Source organism: Rhinoraja longicauda, chromosome 17 (genome assembly GCF_053455715.1).
Source record: "Rhinoraja longicauda isolate Sanriku21f chromosome 17, sRhiLon1.1, whole genome shotgun sequence".
NCBI classification, from domain to species: Eukaryota; Metazoa; Chordata; class Chondrichthyes; order Rajiformes; family Arhynchobatidae; genus Rhinoraja; species Rhinoraja longicauda.
The window spans coordinates 1,572,418-1,593,408 of NC_135969.1; the positions used below are offsets into that span (position 1 = coordinate 1,572,418).

At 39.4% G+C, this 20,991-nt stretch overlaps 2 protein-coding genes across 2 annotated transcripts in view; one reads left to right on the forward strand and one right to left on the reverse strand.

The window, feature by feature from the left end:
• The window catches only part of ptpdc1a (protein tyrosine phosphatase domain containing 1a), a 293,396-nt gene that overhangs the window by 76,093 nt on the left and 196,312 nt on the right, over positions 1 to 20,991 (forward strand). The gene's annotated exons all lie outside the window — the stretch shown is intronic.
• barx1 (BARX homeobox 1) lies at positions 16,911 to 20,934 on the reverse strand. The gene is made up of 4 exons (XM_078413777.1): positions 20,412 to 20,934; positions 18,714 to 18,999; positions 17,993 to 18,077; positions 16,911 to 17,913 (listed from the first exon to the last, which is right to left on the reverse strand). Exons 1-4 carry the CDS (start codon positions 20,614 to 20,616, stop codon positions 17,749 to 17,751), a joined length of 741 nt encoding a protein of 246 aa, XP_078269903.1. The 5' UTR covers positions 20,617 to 20,934; the 3' UTR covers positions 16,911 to 17,748.

Sequence of the window (20,991 nt, forward strand, 5' to 3'; positions counted from 1 at the left end):
CATTGGAGAGACAATATACACGTTAATGTATGGTTATGTTTTTTCCGATGGGTACACTTATTAATGAAAATTAGGGTATTTATTCACAAAATGCTGGAGTACCTCAGCAGGTCAGGCAGCATCTCAGGAGAGAAGGGATGGGCGATGTTTCTTCAGACTGAAGAAGGGTCTCGACCCGAAACGTCGCCCATTCTTTCTCTCCTGAGATGCTGCCTGACCTGCTGAGTTACTCCAGCATTTTGTGACTAAATACCTTCGATTTGTACCAGCATCTGCAGTTATTTTCTAACAATGAAAATTAGGGAATCGAATGGAGTTTATTTGAAATTTGACCAAACATGCAACTTACTATTCTTTTGGACCTATTTGATCACACTGTTTTATTTTGAAATTTGCCTGATTGAACGCAGTGTACTCGGTATATACTTTGAAAGGCATTTAATCAGGATGCACACTGAACCTTGTTATTCCATTTGCATTTTTGGCATGCTTTTGCTTCCAATTCTATTACCTTTTGATGTATTTTTAATCAATTGCTTACCAGCATATGATTTTTTGGTTACATTAAAGAGATTTTAAGTCTGTAATTTGATTGAAATGCAGCAGCTGCATTTCCAAATGCCATTTGAAAATCCAGGCAGGATAATAATTGCATGACATCATACTTACAAGAGATACATTGCAGCCTCTTGAATAAACTCTAATGTTCGAAACTGAAACCTCTCTGCAATTACACTTTGTTAGTTTCAGGACAGATTCAGCCTTATTTAATGGGTGGCACGGTGACGCAGCGGTAGAGCTACTACCTTACAGCGCCAGAGACCCAGGTTCGATCCTGACTACGGGTGCTGTCTGTACGGAGTTTGTACATTCTCCCCGTGACCACGTGGGTTTTCTCCGAGATCTTCGGTTTGCTCCCACACTCCAAAAACGTACAGGTTTGTAGGTTAATTGGCTTGGTACAAATGTAAAATTGTCCCTAGTGTATGTAGGGTAGTGTTAATGTGCGGGGATCGCTGGTCGGTGCGGACTCAGTGGGCCAAAGGGCCTGTTTCCTTGCTGTATCTCTAAGCTAAACTAAAACTAATGGGTAGATAAAGTAAAATGTTAAAATTCCATGATACGGATTCAATAATGAAGAGTTACTCTAATTTATTTTTCATACAGATTGTGTTCCTTATGATATGATTAGCTGAATGTAAAGACCATAATTCAATCAAAATCACTTCTGCATTGACCGCAACCAGTAGAGCATAAAAAATAAATCTGAATTATGAAAAATAGAATCATACCTGAGCCATTTATAGGCATGTATGTTTTTATCAATGTTTGTTATAAATTAAGAAACTGGAAGTTTTCCTTTTTGAGAGATTTAACTGAAATAATATTGTTGAATAATTATAAATGTGTTTTTAGTTTCACAATTCCCCATGTTTGAACAGGCATTTCAATTGATCGTTTAAGTTAAACTCACTCAGCCATGATAAGAATTCAACTGTATATAAATTAAGAAGGAGAAACAGGATGTAAAAATCAGACCTGATGCATAACCCCCATGCTACTTCTTGGAAACCTCTGTTTAATTAATCCTAAACACCTTTAAAATATGCCGTTCTTGTCATTATTTATATATTTATACAGTGTAGTGTGTTCCATAAAATTGGATTTTATAACAGAGTAGTTAATAGTAAAAGGCCAAGATAAATGTTACTTATAAAATAAGTGACATTTATTGCAAAGCTGGGTTGAAATAAGAAATATAAACATATAAAATGTATTAAATATATAGTCTGTGTAATTGTAAAATAATGTAGGCTAAAAAAGCAATATCCTTTACAAGCAGGTCTCCCAGACATGGTAATGATGACTTATGGCGCTGTACAATGGTTAATATTTGCTATCTCACATGCTATCAAGTCAGCTACCTAGATTTTATTGACGTAGGAGTACAGAACTCAGTATTTGTTTAATTCACCTGAACCTTATTTATATTAATTTCACATTCATATTTTCAAAGGCCTCTGCTCCCACACAACATTTATATTTTGTTATTTAAGTTGTTAAAAGTGCGTATAATTTCCAGTAATTTACAGGGAATGATGTGTTTGTGCTTGAAGTGATACTAAGTCACGTGGCCAATTGTAAATGTTTTAAAGCAGACCTCAATGACGTATATGGCTGCAATTGAGTTCTAAATTACATCGCTATTCTAAACTAATCTGTATGTCTATTTCAGTTTATACACTTTCTGAACATTTCATATTACTCTACAAATGGAATGAATAGCTTTAAAATTATTGACCTTATAAATACTTTAGTAGTTATGTTTCATATTTTATATTCCTGACCGAAAACTGCCCATAAAACCAACAACAGGAGGCTAGTAAATTTATTCTCAGACTTTTTTTTAGAGGGAAGAAGCTGTTTTTGTAGAATAATGCACAGTATTGATACAAAAGTCCAGCCTCCTGGGACACACAAAGTTAATAGGCAGAAGAATACCAGCATGCACATTCCCGCGTGAAGCAATATAATTGGCCATTTAATTAATGTTTCAGAGCAATTATCTTTCATCAGAACCAATGTTCAATGACCAGAAGCATAAAACACAGTTTTCCCCATTCACTGATGCTGCCTCACCTGTGAAGTACCACACTAGTATGAAGATCCTTTTTAGTTACCTTCACACCTGAAGAAGAGGCAGCATTTGAGACCCACTTCCAAACACTGATTTGTCAGTATTTGACATCTTGTTGCTGTCAAAAGATCATTTTTCCAGTTTAAAATGAGGGGACATGGTTACAAGGTAAGGGGTGATCATGTAAAAGGTTATAAGTTCATGTCATAGGTGATAAGAGCAGAATTAGGCCGTTCGGCCCATCAAGTCTACTCCGCCATTCAATCATGGCTGATCCTTCTCTCCCTCCTAACCCCATTCTCCTGCCCTGAATGGCAGGACTGTCATATGTTGAAAGACTGGAGCGACTACGCTTGTATACATTGGAATTTAGAAGGATGAGAGGAGATCTTATCGAAACATATAAGATTATTAAGGGGTTGGACACGTTAGAGGCAGGAAACATGTTCCCAATGTTGGGGGAGTCCCGAACAAGGGGCCACAGTTTAAGAATAAGGGGTAGGCCATTTAGAACGGAGATGAGGAAAAACTTTTTCAGTCAGAGAGTTGTGAATCTGTGGAATTCTCTGCCTCAGAAGGCAGTGGTGGCCAATTCTCTGAATGCATTCAAGAGAGAGCTAGATAGAGCTCTTAAGGATAGCGGAGTCAGGGGGTATGGGGAGAAGGCAGGAACGGGGTACTGATTGAGAATGATCAGCCATGATCACATTGAATGGCGGTGCTGGCTCGAAGGGCCGAATGGCCTCCTCCTGCACCTATTGTCTATTGTCTAAAGATATGAACAAGTGAAGGAAAGGTTGGGTCTGGGTTAAAACGGTGGAAGTGCAGGAGAGTGGGAGGAATCACAGCGAGAGAGGGTGTTGCCGAGCTCTCACTGGATATCATATTAATGACTGATATCCAACACTGGTATAACAATCTCTCAATGTATTTTTTCCAACAAATTTCCAATTCCGTCTGCCACAAATTGTGCTCTTCTGACCAACGTACCACTTTTTCCAGTTTTATTTGAATTAGGTCATTACTGGCTCACAATTCTCCTCAGAGAAGCACTGCAGCTACTCACTGCCTTCTACAGATCACATCCCTGGGCATCCAACAACTCTCCACTTCAATATCTCCATGGTGGTCTTTTGTGTTTTGTAGAGGTGGACAGAACATCCGAGAAAGGGACTGAAAATTAACCCACTGACGAGCAACCAAATTACGGGGAAAAACAAAGTGGAAGTTCGAGTACATTAGAAAATACAAAGATAGAAACCAAACAAATGCAAAGTTAAAGAAACCAGCTTAATTCAGTTAGAACGTAGTAAAGAATTTATAATTATAATCATTACATCCCATTTCCAGCAATTGTAGGTTTTTTTGCTTCAAGTAAATAATTTAAAATGTGGCTGAACACTGCAGTGAGATTTTAGCAAAAACTTTAAGTAATTCAGATTATTAAAGCACAATATTAATAGTATACTCCATTTATCCTAGTTAATAAACAGGAATAGAATTTGATAATGCTATGGAATTATATGACCTAATTAATGCTGAACCTAAAGCAATTTTACATTGTGCAAGCTCTTTCCTCTAAGATCTCCCCTTGGCATTTTTAACTATTAATTTGTTTCATTTGGATTGTTCCTTCCAATTATTACAGAGATATTATTGTTTCATTTGGCATGTGGTTTAAAGGTGAGCCAGTATTGCTTTAACTAATGATAGACGCAAAAAGCTGGAGTAACTCAGCGGGACAGGCACCATCTCTGCAGAGAAGGAATGGGTGACGTTTCGGGTCGAGACCCTTCTTCAGTCTGAAGAAGTCCCGAGATGCTGCCTGACCTGCTGAGTTACTCCAGCATTTTGTGAATAAATACCTTCGATTTGTACCAGCATCTGCAGTTATTTTCTTATACTATCAAGGAAATGTAGAATGGTTCTTTGTTAGCTGAGGGAAAGGTGACAACAAGGCTCTTAAGGATAGCGGAGTCAGGGGGTATGGGGAGAAGGCAGGAACGGGGTACTGATTGAGAATGATCAGCCATGATCACATTGAATGGCGGTGCTGGCTCGAAGGGCCGAATGTCTATTGCCTATTGTCTATTGTCTCTCCCCATGACCCCTGACGTCGTACTAATCAAGAAAAACTGAGCTACACAGATATTTCTTCATGCAGAGGGTAGTGAACTTCTAGAATTCTCTACTTTCTGTGGAAGTTAGATCACAAAAGGTATTTAAAGAAGAAGTGTAATTGTTTTGAAATATTAGGAAATTGATAGCTCTGGGGAACTAGCATTGAAAAGAAGATAAGGCCTGGGGCAGATCAGCCATGATCATTTTGAAGGACAGGCCACATGCTCCCATTTTCTCAAATTATTAAATATAATATATATTTGAATGAAATGTTAAAAATAAATAAATTTAGTCTGAATATATAAACCTACTGTGATTAATGTAATTTAAAGTGAAATAAAGTAAAATAAACAATTTGAATGTAAAAATGGATGGGTCAGTTAGTAAATTTTCAGCCAACACCAAAATGATTAGATTTGTGTGCAGTGAGGACGACTCAAAGTATACAGCGAGGTGTAGATTAGCTACAGAAATGGGCAGAAAAATCGCAGATGGAGTTTAATTCGGGCCTGTGTGAGGTGTTGCACTTTGGGACATTGGATGTAAGGGGAAATTATGTAATTAATGGCAAGATGATTAAAAGCATTGATGTACAGAAGAATTTCAGGGTTCAAATCCATAGCTCCTGAAAATGGTAACGCAAATAGATAGAGAGGTAAAGAGGATATATCTAGTATGCTTGCCTTCATCAGTTGGAGTATTGAGTGTAAGAGTCAGGATATCATTTTGCAGCTTTATAAGACTTTAGTTAGGCTGCATTTCGGTGTATCATGTGCACTTCTGATCACCCCATAAAAGAAAAGATGTGGAGGCTTTAGAGAGGGTGCAGAATAGGATGACCAGAATGCTGCCTGGATTATATAAAACTTGATCTGTTCCAAAGAAAATAAATTGAAATTATTTTGTAATACGGGATATTTGAAGGCTTCTAACAATTTTTAAAATATTGTCTTGCAATGCTCTAAACATGAGAGACTTTTCTTTGTGAAAGATAACCACAACATTTGCCATATATATGTAGTGTTTACTTATGAAGCTATTATATATCCTTTACTGTTAGAATTAGAAAATTGGTGGCTGAGATCTCTTCTTTAATCAAGACCTGTGTGTGAAGTGTTTTGCAAAACATTGTGTATCAAATGATCAGTGAATATATTCCAATGAAAAGATAGCCACTTATCTCTCCTGGCCTAACATATTTTAGGACTCATCGTCATCTTCAATTAAAGTAGCAGCAAAATTCACCACATTTGCTATGCTCAAAATGTTTTTAATGTTTCTGATGAGACATTTTCCAAGTGATAAATGAGCAAAGAAGAGGGGTGGGAGCTGCTTTACGTCCTCATCGTCCACCCTGGGTAGTTCGATGGAACTGGCAAAAATTTGCAGCAAAGCGTCAACAACGGTACTCTGAAGCACCAATTGCCACTTTCGATTGTCAAGTAGTTGACATACGAAAGAAGAAGAGGAACATAGAGAAGGGCGGCACGGTGGCGCAGCGGTAGAGTTGCTGCCTTTCAGCGAATGCAGCGCCGGAGACTCAGGTTCGATCCTGACTACAGGCGCCGTCTGTACGGAGTTTGTACGTTCTCCCCGTGACCTGCGTGGGTTTTCTCCGAGATCTTCGGTTTCCTCCCACACTCCAATGACGTGCAGGTATGTAGATTAATTGACTGAGTAAATGTAAAAATTGTCCCTAGTGTGTGTAGGATAGTGTTAATGTGCGGGGATCGCTGGGCGGCGCGGACTCAGTGGGCCGAAGGGCCTGTTTCCGCGCTGTATCTCTAAAATTAAAAAATTTTAAAATCTAAGATTTTTTCTAACTTTGAACATGTTAGAACACAGAAAAATGTAAACACTTTCTAGCAATTATTGTCAATTTTAAAGTACAATGTATATTTGAAATTAAAGACCACTTTGTAACATTAAGCTGTGAGCTGAATTAAAAGTTGCACGTAATTGCACTATTTCCATTGCCTAGTTCGCGAAATGACAATTTGCATTTAACAGCAAAACTGAAATAAAAATCTCATGAAGATCCAACAGTCCCTGCAGAAGGTGAATTAAAACTCTTCTTTAACTTCAAACTATTCTTAAATAGGGAAAATATATATTGAACTTCAGAGTAAAAGAAAATTGCAGGTAAATGTTTACATGTTTTAGTCCTAAGACTGACATCCACCTTAATGATGCCTAGTGCTGTCAATTGCCAGTTCAAAGGGCCCAGATGTGACCAGCAATATCACCAAGAAGGTTGAGAACCCAATCATACTGAAAGATTCTTAAATACATTGAAAAGGAAACATTTCCAATTAAATTGTTAAACTTTGAACAAAATAAAAAATAAACATCTGGATGTATACATATTGTTATATGGAAGCTGAAATGAGTGTTTGGACAATTTTATTTTAAAATCCATTATATTTTACAATCATATGTGTGGAAATTATAATCTGCACACATGAAATCAATTTGTAAGGGCCGGAGAACTTGCTAAACAATAATTAAGCCTCAATACACCATTAAACATATAATTCATGCAAAATTGTGCGTCGTTTCTGGTCTATTTCCCAGTCAGCTTTGATCATGCATATCAGTTTTGTTTTGTCAAGTCACTGAATTCCCTTGAATGGTACAAAGTTACATGCAAAACAGTATAACAATGAATCACAAAAATTATTCAACTAAATTTGGACAGTCTTAAAGATGTGTTATTCCTTGGTTAAGGTTAATTAACACTGATAGTTTTGTGGTAAACATACTGCAGAACCCAGGCAATTAATGATAGTTTGATAAGAATCCATGGCATTGCTGATGTTTTTTAAAAGCAAAAAACAGCTTGCATTTTAATAGTGTAGGAAAGAACTGCAGATGCTGGTTTAAATCGAAGATAGACACAAAAAGCTGGAGTAACTCAGCGGGACAGGCAGCATCTCTGGAGAGAAGGAATGGGTGACATTTTGGGTCGAGACCCTTCTTCAGACCGTTTGTGTCTACCTTGCATTTTAATAGTTCCTCGTCACTTTTTTTTTAAGTCCTGAAGTGCAGTTCATATAATTAGATGATATTTGGTGCATAATCGAATAAAAGTTCATCTGGTGAAGCAATATACCTGCTGTGTTTACAACTTGTACAATTTTCTTTCCACTGAAGTCAATGCAGAAAACGTGAAAGTGTATCTCAGTGGCCTACCAACTGGAGTCGAATAAATACATTAGGTTATATGTTCAAACACTAGAGGGAATAGATTTAAGGTAAGATGGAGCAAGGTTTAAAGGAGATGTGTGGGGCAAGTTTCTAACATAGGAAGTGTTAGGTGCTTGGAATGCACTGAATGGTGGTGAAGGCAATGGCATTTAAGAGACTTTTCTTTTAGCACATGGACATGCAGGGAATGGAGTGATATGGATCATGTAGAGGGGGTGGACAGTGTGATATCCGGCAAAGACATTGTGAATCAAAGGCCTGCTGCTATGATGTACTTTTCCATGGTCCATGTTTTAGAGTAAGCAGTGAGGGAAAGTTAATGGCAAAAACACAGAAGCTTATGTGGTTCTTCAAATAGTTTTTGACTGTATTTATTTTACATGTGAATCCCTGGAACAAGCAGAGTGATTCCCAGTTTGTTCCCAGTGATTCCCAGCGCTGTCCCAGTGCACCACGTCATTTTGTCCAACCATGAAGCTATTGCCAATCCACCCAATGTAATCATAAAACAAGCAGGAAAATGCATACTGATTATGATCAACCCAATGTGAAAAATAATTGTTATTGTTGGCAAAAGTTTTTTCTTGTGTTCTGTTTTATTTTCAAGAAGGTCACTAATATCTAAAAAATATTGGACATAAAACCTTTGAAAACATTTTGTTAATGTGGAAATATTGTTCCAAATAACGATAATTCTGTTTGGAATTTATGCCATTGACATCTAATATTTTACATTTAAGAAAGACACAACTCTTTTTTATCCTGTTTCAGAGGGGGAGATTATTAGCCTTACAATTTAAAAAGATGTGAACTTAGAAGTTCTATGTTATAAAAGGACAACTCCTGATATAAATCAGCGCTGCTATTTGGGTCCGACTGTTTTTGAATTAGGTTATGCTGCCACAAGACAAGTAAATAGAGTTTCCATGTGAGGGGAAAATCCATATTTATTATGCTTTCCTACTAAAGGTGGATTTATTTGACTAATGATTATGTCTGTAGGGAATTGCAACGTAAAAAAAAAGCTCCGAGTTAAAATAATTTGCAATGGTCAGGAATTTATAGTCACTCGAAGGATTGCTCATTTTTACATGAATTCACAATAACCATTATTATCAGGAGCCATTTCCCGTGCAGGTTGATTTAAGACAAGCACGGACAGGAATGAGCTCCAAATAAATAAAAACTGTGCTTTACAGTCTAATATATATCGAGTTGGTCTTTTAGTCACTGCATAAACCATGAAAAGGTAAGCTGAGCACAAATTTAATGTGGGTCAATTAAGTTCTACAACTGATCCTATCAATTTAGAAACATTTTAACCGCCACTGGCCCAACTCACGACACACGCCACTTTCTGTCAGAAATAATTATGAGGTGGCTGCGGGTTTATAAGTGTAAAATATTAGCGATTCCTTAGATGTTTAGTGGTTCGACGGCGGGACCTTTGGCAAAGGTTACGATGAGAGAATTATATCAATTAATGCATTATATAGAATATATATACGCATACATATATACACACATACACATGTGTACATATATTTACTGTGTATATATGTTTACACGCGCACACACACACACACACACACACACACACACACACACATATATACATATATATATATATATACAGTATATATATAATTATTCTACACAGGAAACACTAAATTGCCTGGCCATTGAATGTCAACTGGAGATTAAGAGGCTGGGGAAACGCAATGGTTTCTGTGCAGCATCAGGACTTGGCCGTTTTTATTTTTTTAATTTTAGTAGGCGCTGAACATTTCATAGTTCGTAAGTTCATAATAGATTTCGATTCATTTCAGGAGACTGGCAGGGACGAAGAATTGAAACGCATATTTCCAAAGCGATCTAAATGAATGCGTCCACCGTCCCGCGAAGGTTTACAACGTGGGTCCCCGTTACCGGCTCCAGATGCCGCTTCGGCGGATGACATGAAATACTGCAGATGGCTTTGGTCAACCTGGGCTCTGGGCACTTCACCTGCCCGGTTACCTTGAAGGCTCTCGACCCGAAACGCCATCCATCCCTTCTCTCCAGAGATGCTGCCTGTCCCGCTGAGTTACTCCAGCTTTCTGTGTCCATCTATCTTCGGTTTAAACCCAGAATCTGCAGTTCCTTCTGACACCTACCTTGCTACCTTGTCGCTCAACCAATATCTCCTACAGTGATCACAGGTCTAAATGAAATAAATATTTATTTCTATGAAAGAGGGACAATGTTATTTGTATCTCCGATTTCCATCCATGTTTCCGATAGGAACGAAATAGATGGTTTAACTTTACACCGCTTACTTTTCACGGTCAGTTTGTGAGGATTTGAGGGTTGGAGGTGATGGAGGACCGCAAAAGTTAAAGTTAGACCCTTTACTCTAAGAGTACCCAGTGAAAGAGGCGTTTACACCTCTAACTTCGGCGACGTTACTTGCCGCGAAACAGCCACTTAGATATTATTAAAAACCAAGCGCTCACAGGTACATAGGCTTATCTGCAATCAGCAAGCATTCTGTGTTAATTCGATTTCCTTATTGTAAGCATTTGGTGTGATCTTAAACATTGCCGCCCGAGGGAGAGAAGGGGACTGAATGCTGGACTGTCTCCGGGATAGTGGTAGCCACAACGTTTAAGACCACGCCTGACACAAGGTTTGAAGAAAAGTCTTCTTGTGAACCCAATGTTACGAGCTACTTACGGACCAGGAATCCCCTACTCCTGGCACTAATAAAGCCATCAAAATCCGTGCAGAAACTCGAAACATTTCACCCCAGTATCAGACAACTGCACAAAAACACTAACAGGTTGGAAACGAGTTCTCATCCATCAGCAGAATTCGGTTATTCCAATCCAAGCTGTGCACACTGCGGATAACCATATGGATTTATCCATGTCAACTCATTATTCAATAAAACACTGGAGAAGAACCCAGTTTGCCACATTTAACCGTAAATATCAATGGATGGAAAGACGACAAACTGAAGCCAAACTGCAGGCTGCGAAGTTCAATAAAGTTGTAATTTATTGGAGTCCCACTCGGGACTGCCTCCATGAAAATAAGTCCTTGCACATGACATGTCAATACTTAGGCTACTTTGGGCTAATTGACTTCTTTAGGTAAGGATGAGAAACGAGATTTCGAATGACGTTTCCATTTTTAAAAATATATATAGGCACGTTTTCTTGCCAATTGTGCAGCTCTGTGTATTATCTTGGGTGTGCAGCAAAACAATGGTTGACTTGTCAAGCGGAGAGAAGTGTCGGCTGGTAGCAGAAGCACGTTCACATGTTGGGGACAAAAGCGAAGGTGAATCATGTGGGGGTGGATTTATTTAGCCACACGCGAGGGCGCAGCGGGAGATCTATATCTCTAGCAGCGAATACACTATAAACGTTCGGGTTGCACTTGCAGAACACATCCACTGCCCCACTGTGCACCTTACTCAGACCGTCAGATTAGGACATGTGAAGCACGGAGTCCTGCCTCTGCCAACACACTTCAGCAATGCCCATTACTGCCTGTAAACAGTCGCTTACAGGTCCACGGATACACACTCTGGGGTCATACGCAAACCGTGGAGAAATGAATAATTCGCACCCTATCTTTTGCACTTTGCTTTGTGGAACATAAGAGGACATTATCCACGGGCCACAATGCTTTGAGGATGAAAAGCGCGAGTTAATAAAAAATATATATGAATCTGGCCGGGAACTGCGCGTGTGGATTTTGTGAATGGCGATGTTGTAATTGGCTTCGTAACAGACTGGACTGTGTTGAAACTGTGAAAGTATTTTTCATGGTCTCTGGCAACCACGGCTTGGGAACTGGATGACGTACCTCATAATAATATCCTAACTAATATCCAATCTTCACATTCAGACATATTGCTATATTATCCTGTACGCCAGTGTGCAATGAAACACCTTGCTCGCATGAAACATCAGAGTAGACGCTATATAAGGTCACGATAAAAGCCACAATAAATACAAGCAACGAATGCAAGACCATAACGCATAATGGTGTAAAGAGTGTCGTGTAATCTGGAGAATTGTAAAATAAATACTAAAGTGCAATGGCGCCTTAACCGAATGGGGCAAAGTTAAGAATAAGTGTATCCGCCAGTCCAAAGCTTTTCATTGTATCTCGGTACGCGTTATAATAATAAACCAGTACCAAAGTGGTGCTTGATTCAGGATTATTAACAATGTAGTAGTAATTCAGAAATTGGTGTTAAATATAAGGGAAACGAGGGATATTGTTTTCATTTTTGGTCCATGTAATCACTTGGATATATATATATATATATATAATCACTTGAATATATCTATATAAATATATATATATATATATGTGTGTGTGTGTGTGTGTGTGGTTTTATATATATATATATGTGATATTTTATATATATGATATATATATATGTTTATATATATTTATATATATATATATACAATCACTTGAATATATATCTGTCCGGCTCGGTAGTAAATTCAAGAAAGTTCAAATTCAAAATACGACACAGTTATCTATTATACTATTTTTTTTCACCGTGATATTTCACAATTGCTCGAATAATCGCAATTAAAATGGGCGTGTATCTAATCAACCGTGCATTGTTATTACGAGGATCTTGTCTAAACATATCCAACGTCGTTTTATTTATTGGGCTCTCCGTCTGCAGGCCAACGCTCAGCGCTTCGCGGTTATAAACGATTCAAGATAAAAGATGTTTTAAAGGTGGTCTTGGTAGCAGCGAAGGTCTTGGTAGCCCCGTGGCTAATGTGCGTGAAACACGGTTTAATTCTGTTGTAGTTCATGGACACTAATCCACACATCCGCGTGATAATAACTATAGCAGGAATTGAAAATGTATAAAATTAAAACTAAAACATCTCCAAGTTTTTTTTTTAAAAGACAGTTAAACTGATACATTGTCTGGCGTTTTGTACGTTTTGAGAGGGTAGCTCTTCTGTGCAATGTCACGGCTATTATCATTGTAAATCTGTACTCAAGATTATGTTATATTGATCTAAAGAGGCTTGATGCTGAAATCGGACGGAGCTGTGAGAAATATTGTCCGTGATACAGCATTATTGTGGAAACATTTCATTCACTGGAATCTGTTTGAAAGGGGCAGGGGATTGCATTCCCTGCGATGCACCGCGAACAAACATTACATTTAATGGTTGAGAAGACATGAATGACAACGTAACTGGAGTAGAAAGAAGAGAGAGTTTCACCCTCGGTATCTCCGTGTACTCAGGGTGCTGCATACAAAATAATTTGGGGAAATTGATGAAAGCATAAGAGGACTGTGTTATGTGGCACATATTCTTTATCTGGAAAAATGGCATGACATAGTAGGAGGTAGAAACGCTCGCCGGAATGATCGTCCCATCTCTGAGAAGCCTCGATTATTTTCTTAACGACGTGTTCGGAATGTTTTTGTTTTAAGAGAAAAAGGGGTTATGTCATTACAATCATTCTGCTAAATAGTCGTGATAATTTTAGCCATTAGGCCAAATTAGGAGAAATTCTCCAATGAAATGAAAGGTTAATTGCCCATTTAACCTAATCATCTCACGACATTAATTCCAACATGTGTGCGCTGCATACCAACCGTTATTGCGCGGCGTGTCACCTTTTCTTTGCCCTGCTGCAGTTGTGCACCGATTTGGTAGCCATGCCTTCGTTTGAATCCAGCTCTGGGTTGCCAGGCTGCATCTCTGTTGTTTAATTCTAGAAATCAATGATTGAACCGACTACCAACCTCATAGGCAGATGGGTGGACGGGATATCTGCAATCCGAATATGGATGTTTGTGTTACATTTTATTTCATGTGGCTGTGTGCGTTGTTACTTTTTACACAGTATGGCTGTGTGGCAACTCAAATTTCACTGTACCTTAATTGGTACATGTGACAATAAATTGAATCTTGAATATCGCGTACAAAAAAAATAAAACTATGTCTTAACAAAGACATGTGTGTTGTAAGAAAATGCATCTATCAAAGTTTAATTTACTTTGACTGACTACTTGAGGTATTTACTAAGTCGAAATTACAAATGACAATGAATTTCTCATAGATTGCCCACGGACTGAATCTAGTATTTAATATATCCTTTATAAAATTAAAGTTTCGCCTTCGTTCTTTCGCCGGACACTGAGTTGCGACAGTTGTATAATTGCAGTTTGAAGCACTCGAATGCCAATGGGTTCTTTTTTTTCTAAACGTATGTGTTTAGAAAGACTAGGCAAGTGCTTGGCTTGGATGGTGCTTTAATACTAAGTGTTAGGATGTTGGCATAATACTGGCCAGCTGTGTTTGATTTTACTGGGTCTGGCCAGTAGCTCATCTGATAACTATCAGATCGAATCCTTCACGGGAGCACAGAGCTGACATTGTTATTTTGTAAATGCCAATCACGCCAACTGCAGCCTTGCCTTTCCACACCTGTAACGTGTACCTTTTCACCTTTTGACTACTAAGGTTCTTTGTCTGTTTTTGTTTAACTTAATTTGATATAACTCCAGGGAAAAGTTAGTACTTTCCTAATTTTTAGCGCTCATTAAATATGGCAAGCTGCTTAAAGTAGCGAATGGTGGATGGATATTCTTGCCCATCGTCTCTTCCTCCTCGTTTTATGTTTTCTTGTGCCTTTTTGTTTTGTATGTGCGCTTCTGTTTTGAAATGCAATGTATTTTCCCTGAAACAATCGAACTTCACTTGGGTCAGATTTTCGTCCGTGTGGTGAAATAGACCAAGCGAGCCCGTGGAAATACAAATTGGGTGAATTTTTTAACCGCCTCAAACAAATCCGCTGCTTACGAAACGTGATGATTGGGGACACAGCCGTTTTAGGACATTGTTCTTATTAAATATCGCGAAGGTCCGAACTTCATTCAACACACGTCTTGTAATTGATATTACCAAGTCGTCCACTTCCCTCACATTCAGATATTTCAAGAACATTTTCAGAATCAAATTAAATATATTTGCTTTATATTATTGAGTTTTGGCTTTTTTCTAACCTATTATTCATTCATGAATTAATTGTCGTAATATGATCGTATTTCCATTTAATAATCTTTCATTTAAATCACGTCTAAATTAAAGCTATCCTGGGAATAACATTATCGCCTACTTTCGTTGATATTTTTTAAGATGTTTAAATCATCCACCGTACTTTCCTGTTGCAATTTGTAGCCACATAGCGGTTCACCATTCTCTGCGTGGATTACGTTTCCAGATGTGTAACAATTCGTGTCACATGAATACTCGAGATTCATAATAACTGGACCTTATCTTCCAAGTACTGTGGACATCCTTCTGCAATATGGTAGTGTTTACATTTGAAACATTCACTTTTCAATGTTCAGTATATTGCAGCAATTATTTTTATGGCGAATTGCGATAACATTGCTAATGTACTTTGATATCTGCTACATTACATACTACTCAGTTTTTTCGGGCCGTAAAGATACGGGATCCAGAATCCACCCATCCATTATTACCTTCTCGGTTATAAACGAGAATGATTATCCTAGGCAATCATTATCCCTCGATGGATCTGTTAGTCAACGGGTTTTTAGGCGTAACAGGTAAAGAATGTTCAAACTAATTTGTTTACAATGTAAACCGTCAAAACACTTTGGGTTAAACATCAAAGAAAACAGAGAGATGTTAAACATTGTGACAAAATGTTTAATTGTTTATATTAGTGTGGTTTCGAATTAAGTATGCGTCGACAATAATCCACAAATATACAGTGTATAGATTATTCTTATAACGTATTCATATCTTTACAAAATTCAAAACGGATTTGACATTCTAGAACGCCAATGCTAACAAAAATGTAAAATGCAAAAATGTATAATGGTTCTTGGTCGGGAAGTCCCACATGCCTGCTATTCCAACAGATCACATATCACTATTGAACGTGTAATGTTTTTGACTGACACAGACTTTTATAGATGTTTAGGTTTTTGTTTAATAATTGACCGGGGCAAAGGTCTTGTGGCACTGGACCGCTTAAGAGTAAACTGTAGACCCGTAACGCTGAATCACCGCCCTCGGATCAGCCGCACTTCCATGTGGTCAGTATCTCTCTCCGTTTTAGAAACACCACTCGTATTCGCAATGCCGAATGGTTGAGCTGGAATAGTAATAAACTGTCCAATTTTAACCTTTCAATTCTAAACAGAGCTCCTCGGTCTACGTCACTAATAGTTAATCCTACATTTCCTGAGCCTTTAATAGTTTTACAAGTTTTAATTTACGGGACTCATCTAGGAATTTACACGTGTTTTTGCCCCTAATCAGTCAGAACAGATAATCACACTTAGCTGTATTTCGAATCGATTCTAATCGGATGGAATGTATTTATCCGGGAGGAAAATCGTTGAAGTTGGCAGGTACAAATAGAGCCAGTTAATTAGAAGGGAAGAAGGGCCTGTAATGGACTTCAGTAGCTGGCGACGGTAAGCGGGCATGGACTACACAACTGTGAGAGGCAGCAACTAACTGAAAATAAAGCAGACTCCATGTGAAAGAACGAGTTTTATATGTCAGTTTCGCCTGAAGTTAACCGTGTGTCCTTCCGCCCTTAAATGAGTGGAATGTGAACCGTTTATATCTGCTTAATATCCACTACGAGCTCGCATAAGACCCAATAGTTCTATGCGGTCGAACAACTGCGCGGTACGTAATACGTGAAAGGCAGGAATGCGAGGGACCAAATATAAATATCGCATTGTTTTGCCACATGCGCCCTGAGGTTTAAACTTGCATGTAAAGTACCAATCCACCTCTAATTAAAATGATTTATATGTTCTAGTCTAAACGCGCCCAGAATTTTAAAAAGCAACAAGATAAAAAAATAAATACAAGGACAGATAATCTTTTATTATTTGTATCCATGTAAGGGTAGTATAAACGGAAATATAACTTTTAAAAATACAGGCACATTTAATTAGATATCAAGGTTTCCTCGCTCTCTTTGGCAAAGGCCAGTCATCGCTGCAAGAAATATTTACAGCGTCTCTCTTTTACAAGTGTATGAAATCATTTATAAATTCGGTGCTTGGTACAAAATACTTCAAATCTGCTGCTGCAGCTGTACCCTTCCTCGCTGAAACACAACACATTCTACCTACCATCCAATCGGTTTGGTCAAAATATTTATAAAGCTAACTTGACAGAGAGGCACCACAGAAGTGCGTGCTGAAACCGAAAATAAATTGCATCTCTCTCAACAATACTGACATTTGTAAGAAAGACAGAACGCGCTGGAAAGACTGTTACGAAATGTAAAACTTACATTGATTCAGTTTTAATTTTATGCAGCCCGAAACTTGGGTGGGAAAGGCGCTAAAATGCTACGCCGTGTATAATCGCAGGGAAAGTTCCATCGTGATCAACCACTAAGCAATTTTCAGTTTCGTTCTGAGTAGCCCACCTTATGTATGGGCTGAAAGCAATTCCATTAAAACAAAATATGGACTTTCTACAACAGACTTCCGTGTTCATGGGAAATTGATCCAAAGTCCAAACTGAGTGAAATGTAATAAAGACAAATCTTTTAGTGGAAGTTTCCGCCAGCTGGCGCTTGGAAAGTGACAAAACGGTTGATTTCAAACGTGGAGCTGACATTTACGGTTTGAGTGTAAATTCCGCCTTTTGACAAGCGCTGGAGCTTCAAGGTCAACGCTGGCAACGCCGGTCCGTGTGTGTCAATAGTTCTGTTTTGCCCATCCGTACGCGCTATTCTTCCTGGTTCACTTCGGTAGGCGATGGGGAATTATCCGTCTGTTTCTCGCCTTCTTTCATCTTCTCCTGCTCTGAAAGCTGCTCGCTGGTGGGGATTGAGTTCTTCTTTGGGCGCCCTTTCGGCTTTGTCGGGGACTCCAGACCTCCGCCTTGCAATACCTTTCAAGAAGAAATCATATTGATCAACACGCCGCCATTAAAGGTTCTTGTTCAAAAATCCATTGGCCGGAATACTTACTATCTTCTTCCACTTCATCCTTCGGTTTTGGTACCAAGTTTTCACCTGAAGTTGACTGAGACCCAGAGATTCTGCTAGATCTATCCTGCATTTAAAAACAAGCAAACACATTGGGGAAAACAAAATATAATTTCAAGCACAATTAAACACATTGCTGTCATAATTACTCCGCTGTTTGAAGATCGGTTAGACGTGTAAGTGAAGATTGCGCGTTGAGAAATCAAGTGATTTCCTTTCGCAACCCTTTCGCTCGCTTCCCCACAAATACTCATTCTGAAGCCGCCGTGATTGTGAATGATATTCTCTGCTGTTAGAACCGTCTGCGTGTCCAGATTTAGCGAGCGCCACGCTGTGTCCACCGCTGTGTCAAATTGACGCCACACGCCAGTGAAAATGTTCCTTTTACTGTTGTGCCAGTTCGTGCAATGTTCTATTTCTCTTTCATTTGTTGTTATCATTTTAACTCCTCGTCCCTGCCCGGTCCCCCCTATACTCTCTCATGGTGCCGGATGGAGTGAGGTTAAAATGATTGTAAGGTGAAAGAGGGGGCTTCCTCCAAGTGCTCGCACTAAAAACGACAGGTCTGAATTCAATAAACTATTAGAATGGTGTTAGTTGTGGAATGTACATTCGAGGAATGTAAAATGAAATCCTACGACGCTGAACACCGTAAACTGAGTTTGTCTCGAGTTTTCTACATCTGTAAATTGTTCCGAGTTACCTGTCTGGCGTTGAGAGATATTTCTGCTTTTCAAATCTTTTCTCCAGGCCCATTAACTGTAGTTCAGTGAAGACAGTCCGGCTCCTCCTGCCTTTTTTCCCCTTGTTTCCCGGGTCTGGACCTTGTTCGAGCTTTGACCGGAGGTGCAGGTCGAGCGGGTGATGAGGACCGCTGGCCAGGCTCGATCCTCCGGAGATTAACGCCGAACCCAAGGGAGCGGCGAGGCCGCAGGAGATCGGACCCAACGGAAACTTGAAAACTCCAGCGTGATCCGATTTCAAGCCAGCTACAAACATCACGGACGGACACAACATTAGTCAGGGTTACATTCAACTCAACCACCTTAATCACATATTAAAATTAAAACTGAGCCTGAACTAAAATTAAAAATACAAGTCTGAAGTCTGAAGAAGTCTTGACCCGAAACGTCACCTATTCCTTTTCTCCAGAGACGATGCCTGACCCGCTGAGTTACTCCAGCCTTTTGTCTATCTTCGATCTTATTTAGATATTAAAATTAAAACTGCCCTCGTTTACACAACAATAAACTCGTCAAATAATTCTGTGAGTGAACTCTAAATGGCACGTTCTGGGGTTTTTTTTGCACGCAAATCCAGCATACGTTTTTGTCGTTCCACTAGATTCAAGATTCAAGATATCTTTACCAGGGTGATGTAGATACAGATGCACATATAAATAGATAAGCATTTTAAATTACATTGCACACTTCCTTATAAAACGGCTCCGATCTTTTATCGTCCTTGCAGCACTGTTTAATTGTTCTTTAGTGGTTTAGTTTAGTTTGGTCTAGGTATAGCAGCGACGTATAGAATCTATCCAGTTCAGTGGTACTACAAGGTTGCCTTTATACTCAGTAGGAAACAGGAAATTATACTATTTACCACATCATTCACTGTTCTTTTACAATGAGCAATGGCTTGGCATATGGATTAAAAGAATCGTAGTATTTGCTTAGGAGATATTCTGTGGATTTGTGTTAGTTAAAGCCAGCGCTGATTTCAGAGTATGTTGAAGTTCGGTGTAACACGGCCCGTTTTGCATGTGTGCGTGTGTTGCAAAGGATGAGGTTGCACTCGTTTAAATAAATGGTTCGATTCTGCTGGGGTTTTGGGGTCAGAATACTTGTAAACCATATATTTCCGCCCTGGGATGATAGTGTTTATACAACGCAAATGTGGTCGGGATCTTATTAATATTAAAAGAAAACTAATCAGCGGATATATTTATGTTAGGTTAGACATGCCATGTGAAATCTATGTCGCGTTTGTTGTATAAAGCTGATCTTGCAGTATCGGAAAGCTTGCGGCTTTGCCTAGATTTCATCACCTCATTCACTAGGCCTCTCCCAATTATTTGCCGTATCTACTCTTTCATTACATACTCTGATTCGATTTGTGCCGTTGTCTAATCCGGATCGGTGCGTTGCTTTGTGTGTTTACCGCCGTGTGCCGTTTAACGCGTAAAACTGGGTGAAGTTTACACCACTTTCTGCTTCAGAATGGATATCCTGGCGGCGAGGAGGCCTGTTCTCGGTCCAGTCTGCTCGATCAACGACCGCCGACGGTGGAAAATGCCTTACATTTGTTTATACATAGGAATACTTCCGAGAATTTGGACGCCGCGTTTTGGTAAGGTCGATGTAAACGTACAAGCGGAGACGGGAGAGTTTGCACCTACCGAGATGGCCGTGATAGGGCCGGCTGTTGAGCAGAGCGTGGACACCGAATTTCAGGAGCTCACCTCCGTTGGCGGCTTTGCCCGAGCCCGTGGGTTCCGTCAGTATCTCCTCGATCATGAAGCTTCTGTACCGGTGTGACCTGTAGTCGTGGATCGGCTCGTGGGGAAGGTAGTGAGCCCCCAGCTCCAGGGGGTGCTGCATCATCGTGCCCACGACACACAACACAAGAGAAAAGGAAGACAAAATCGCCAGCAAAAACAGGTTGAATGCAGGCGCTGCGATGGCCGATCGCTCTCTCTCTCTCTCTCTCTCTGTCCCCCACACACGCTCTCTCAGTGCCCGGCACCACGGCGGCTTCTCATTTCGACGCGATGAATAGTGTCATTTCTGCACATTTTCCCCTACGATGTAAAGCGAGTTGCCATTGTAACGAGCAGGATCCGTCCTCGGGTTCGCCGTCTCGACCGGCAGCCGGGTCGCTTATTCGCTTGTGTTGATTTGCAGCTTTTCCGGATTTCTGAGCGTTTCGATGCAGTGGGCAGGGAGCGAGACTTGGGAGGTTCGCAACATCATTAACTC

Excerpts from the sequence above, each read along its gene's own strand:
- barx1 (XM_078413777.1), bottom strand. The coding sequence starts at position 20,616 with ATGATGCAGCACCCCCTGGAGCTGGGGGCTCACTACCTTCCCCACGAG. Across the intron at positions 19,000-20,411 it reads GCCCTATCACGGCCATCTCG|CTGGCTTGAAATCGGATCAC; the intron begins GTAGGTGCAAAC and ends TGATGTTTGTAG. Across the intron at positions 18,078-18,713 it reads TATCTCTCAACGCCAGACAG|GATAGATCTAGCAGAATCTC; the intron begins GTAACTCGGAAC and ends TTTTAAATGCAG.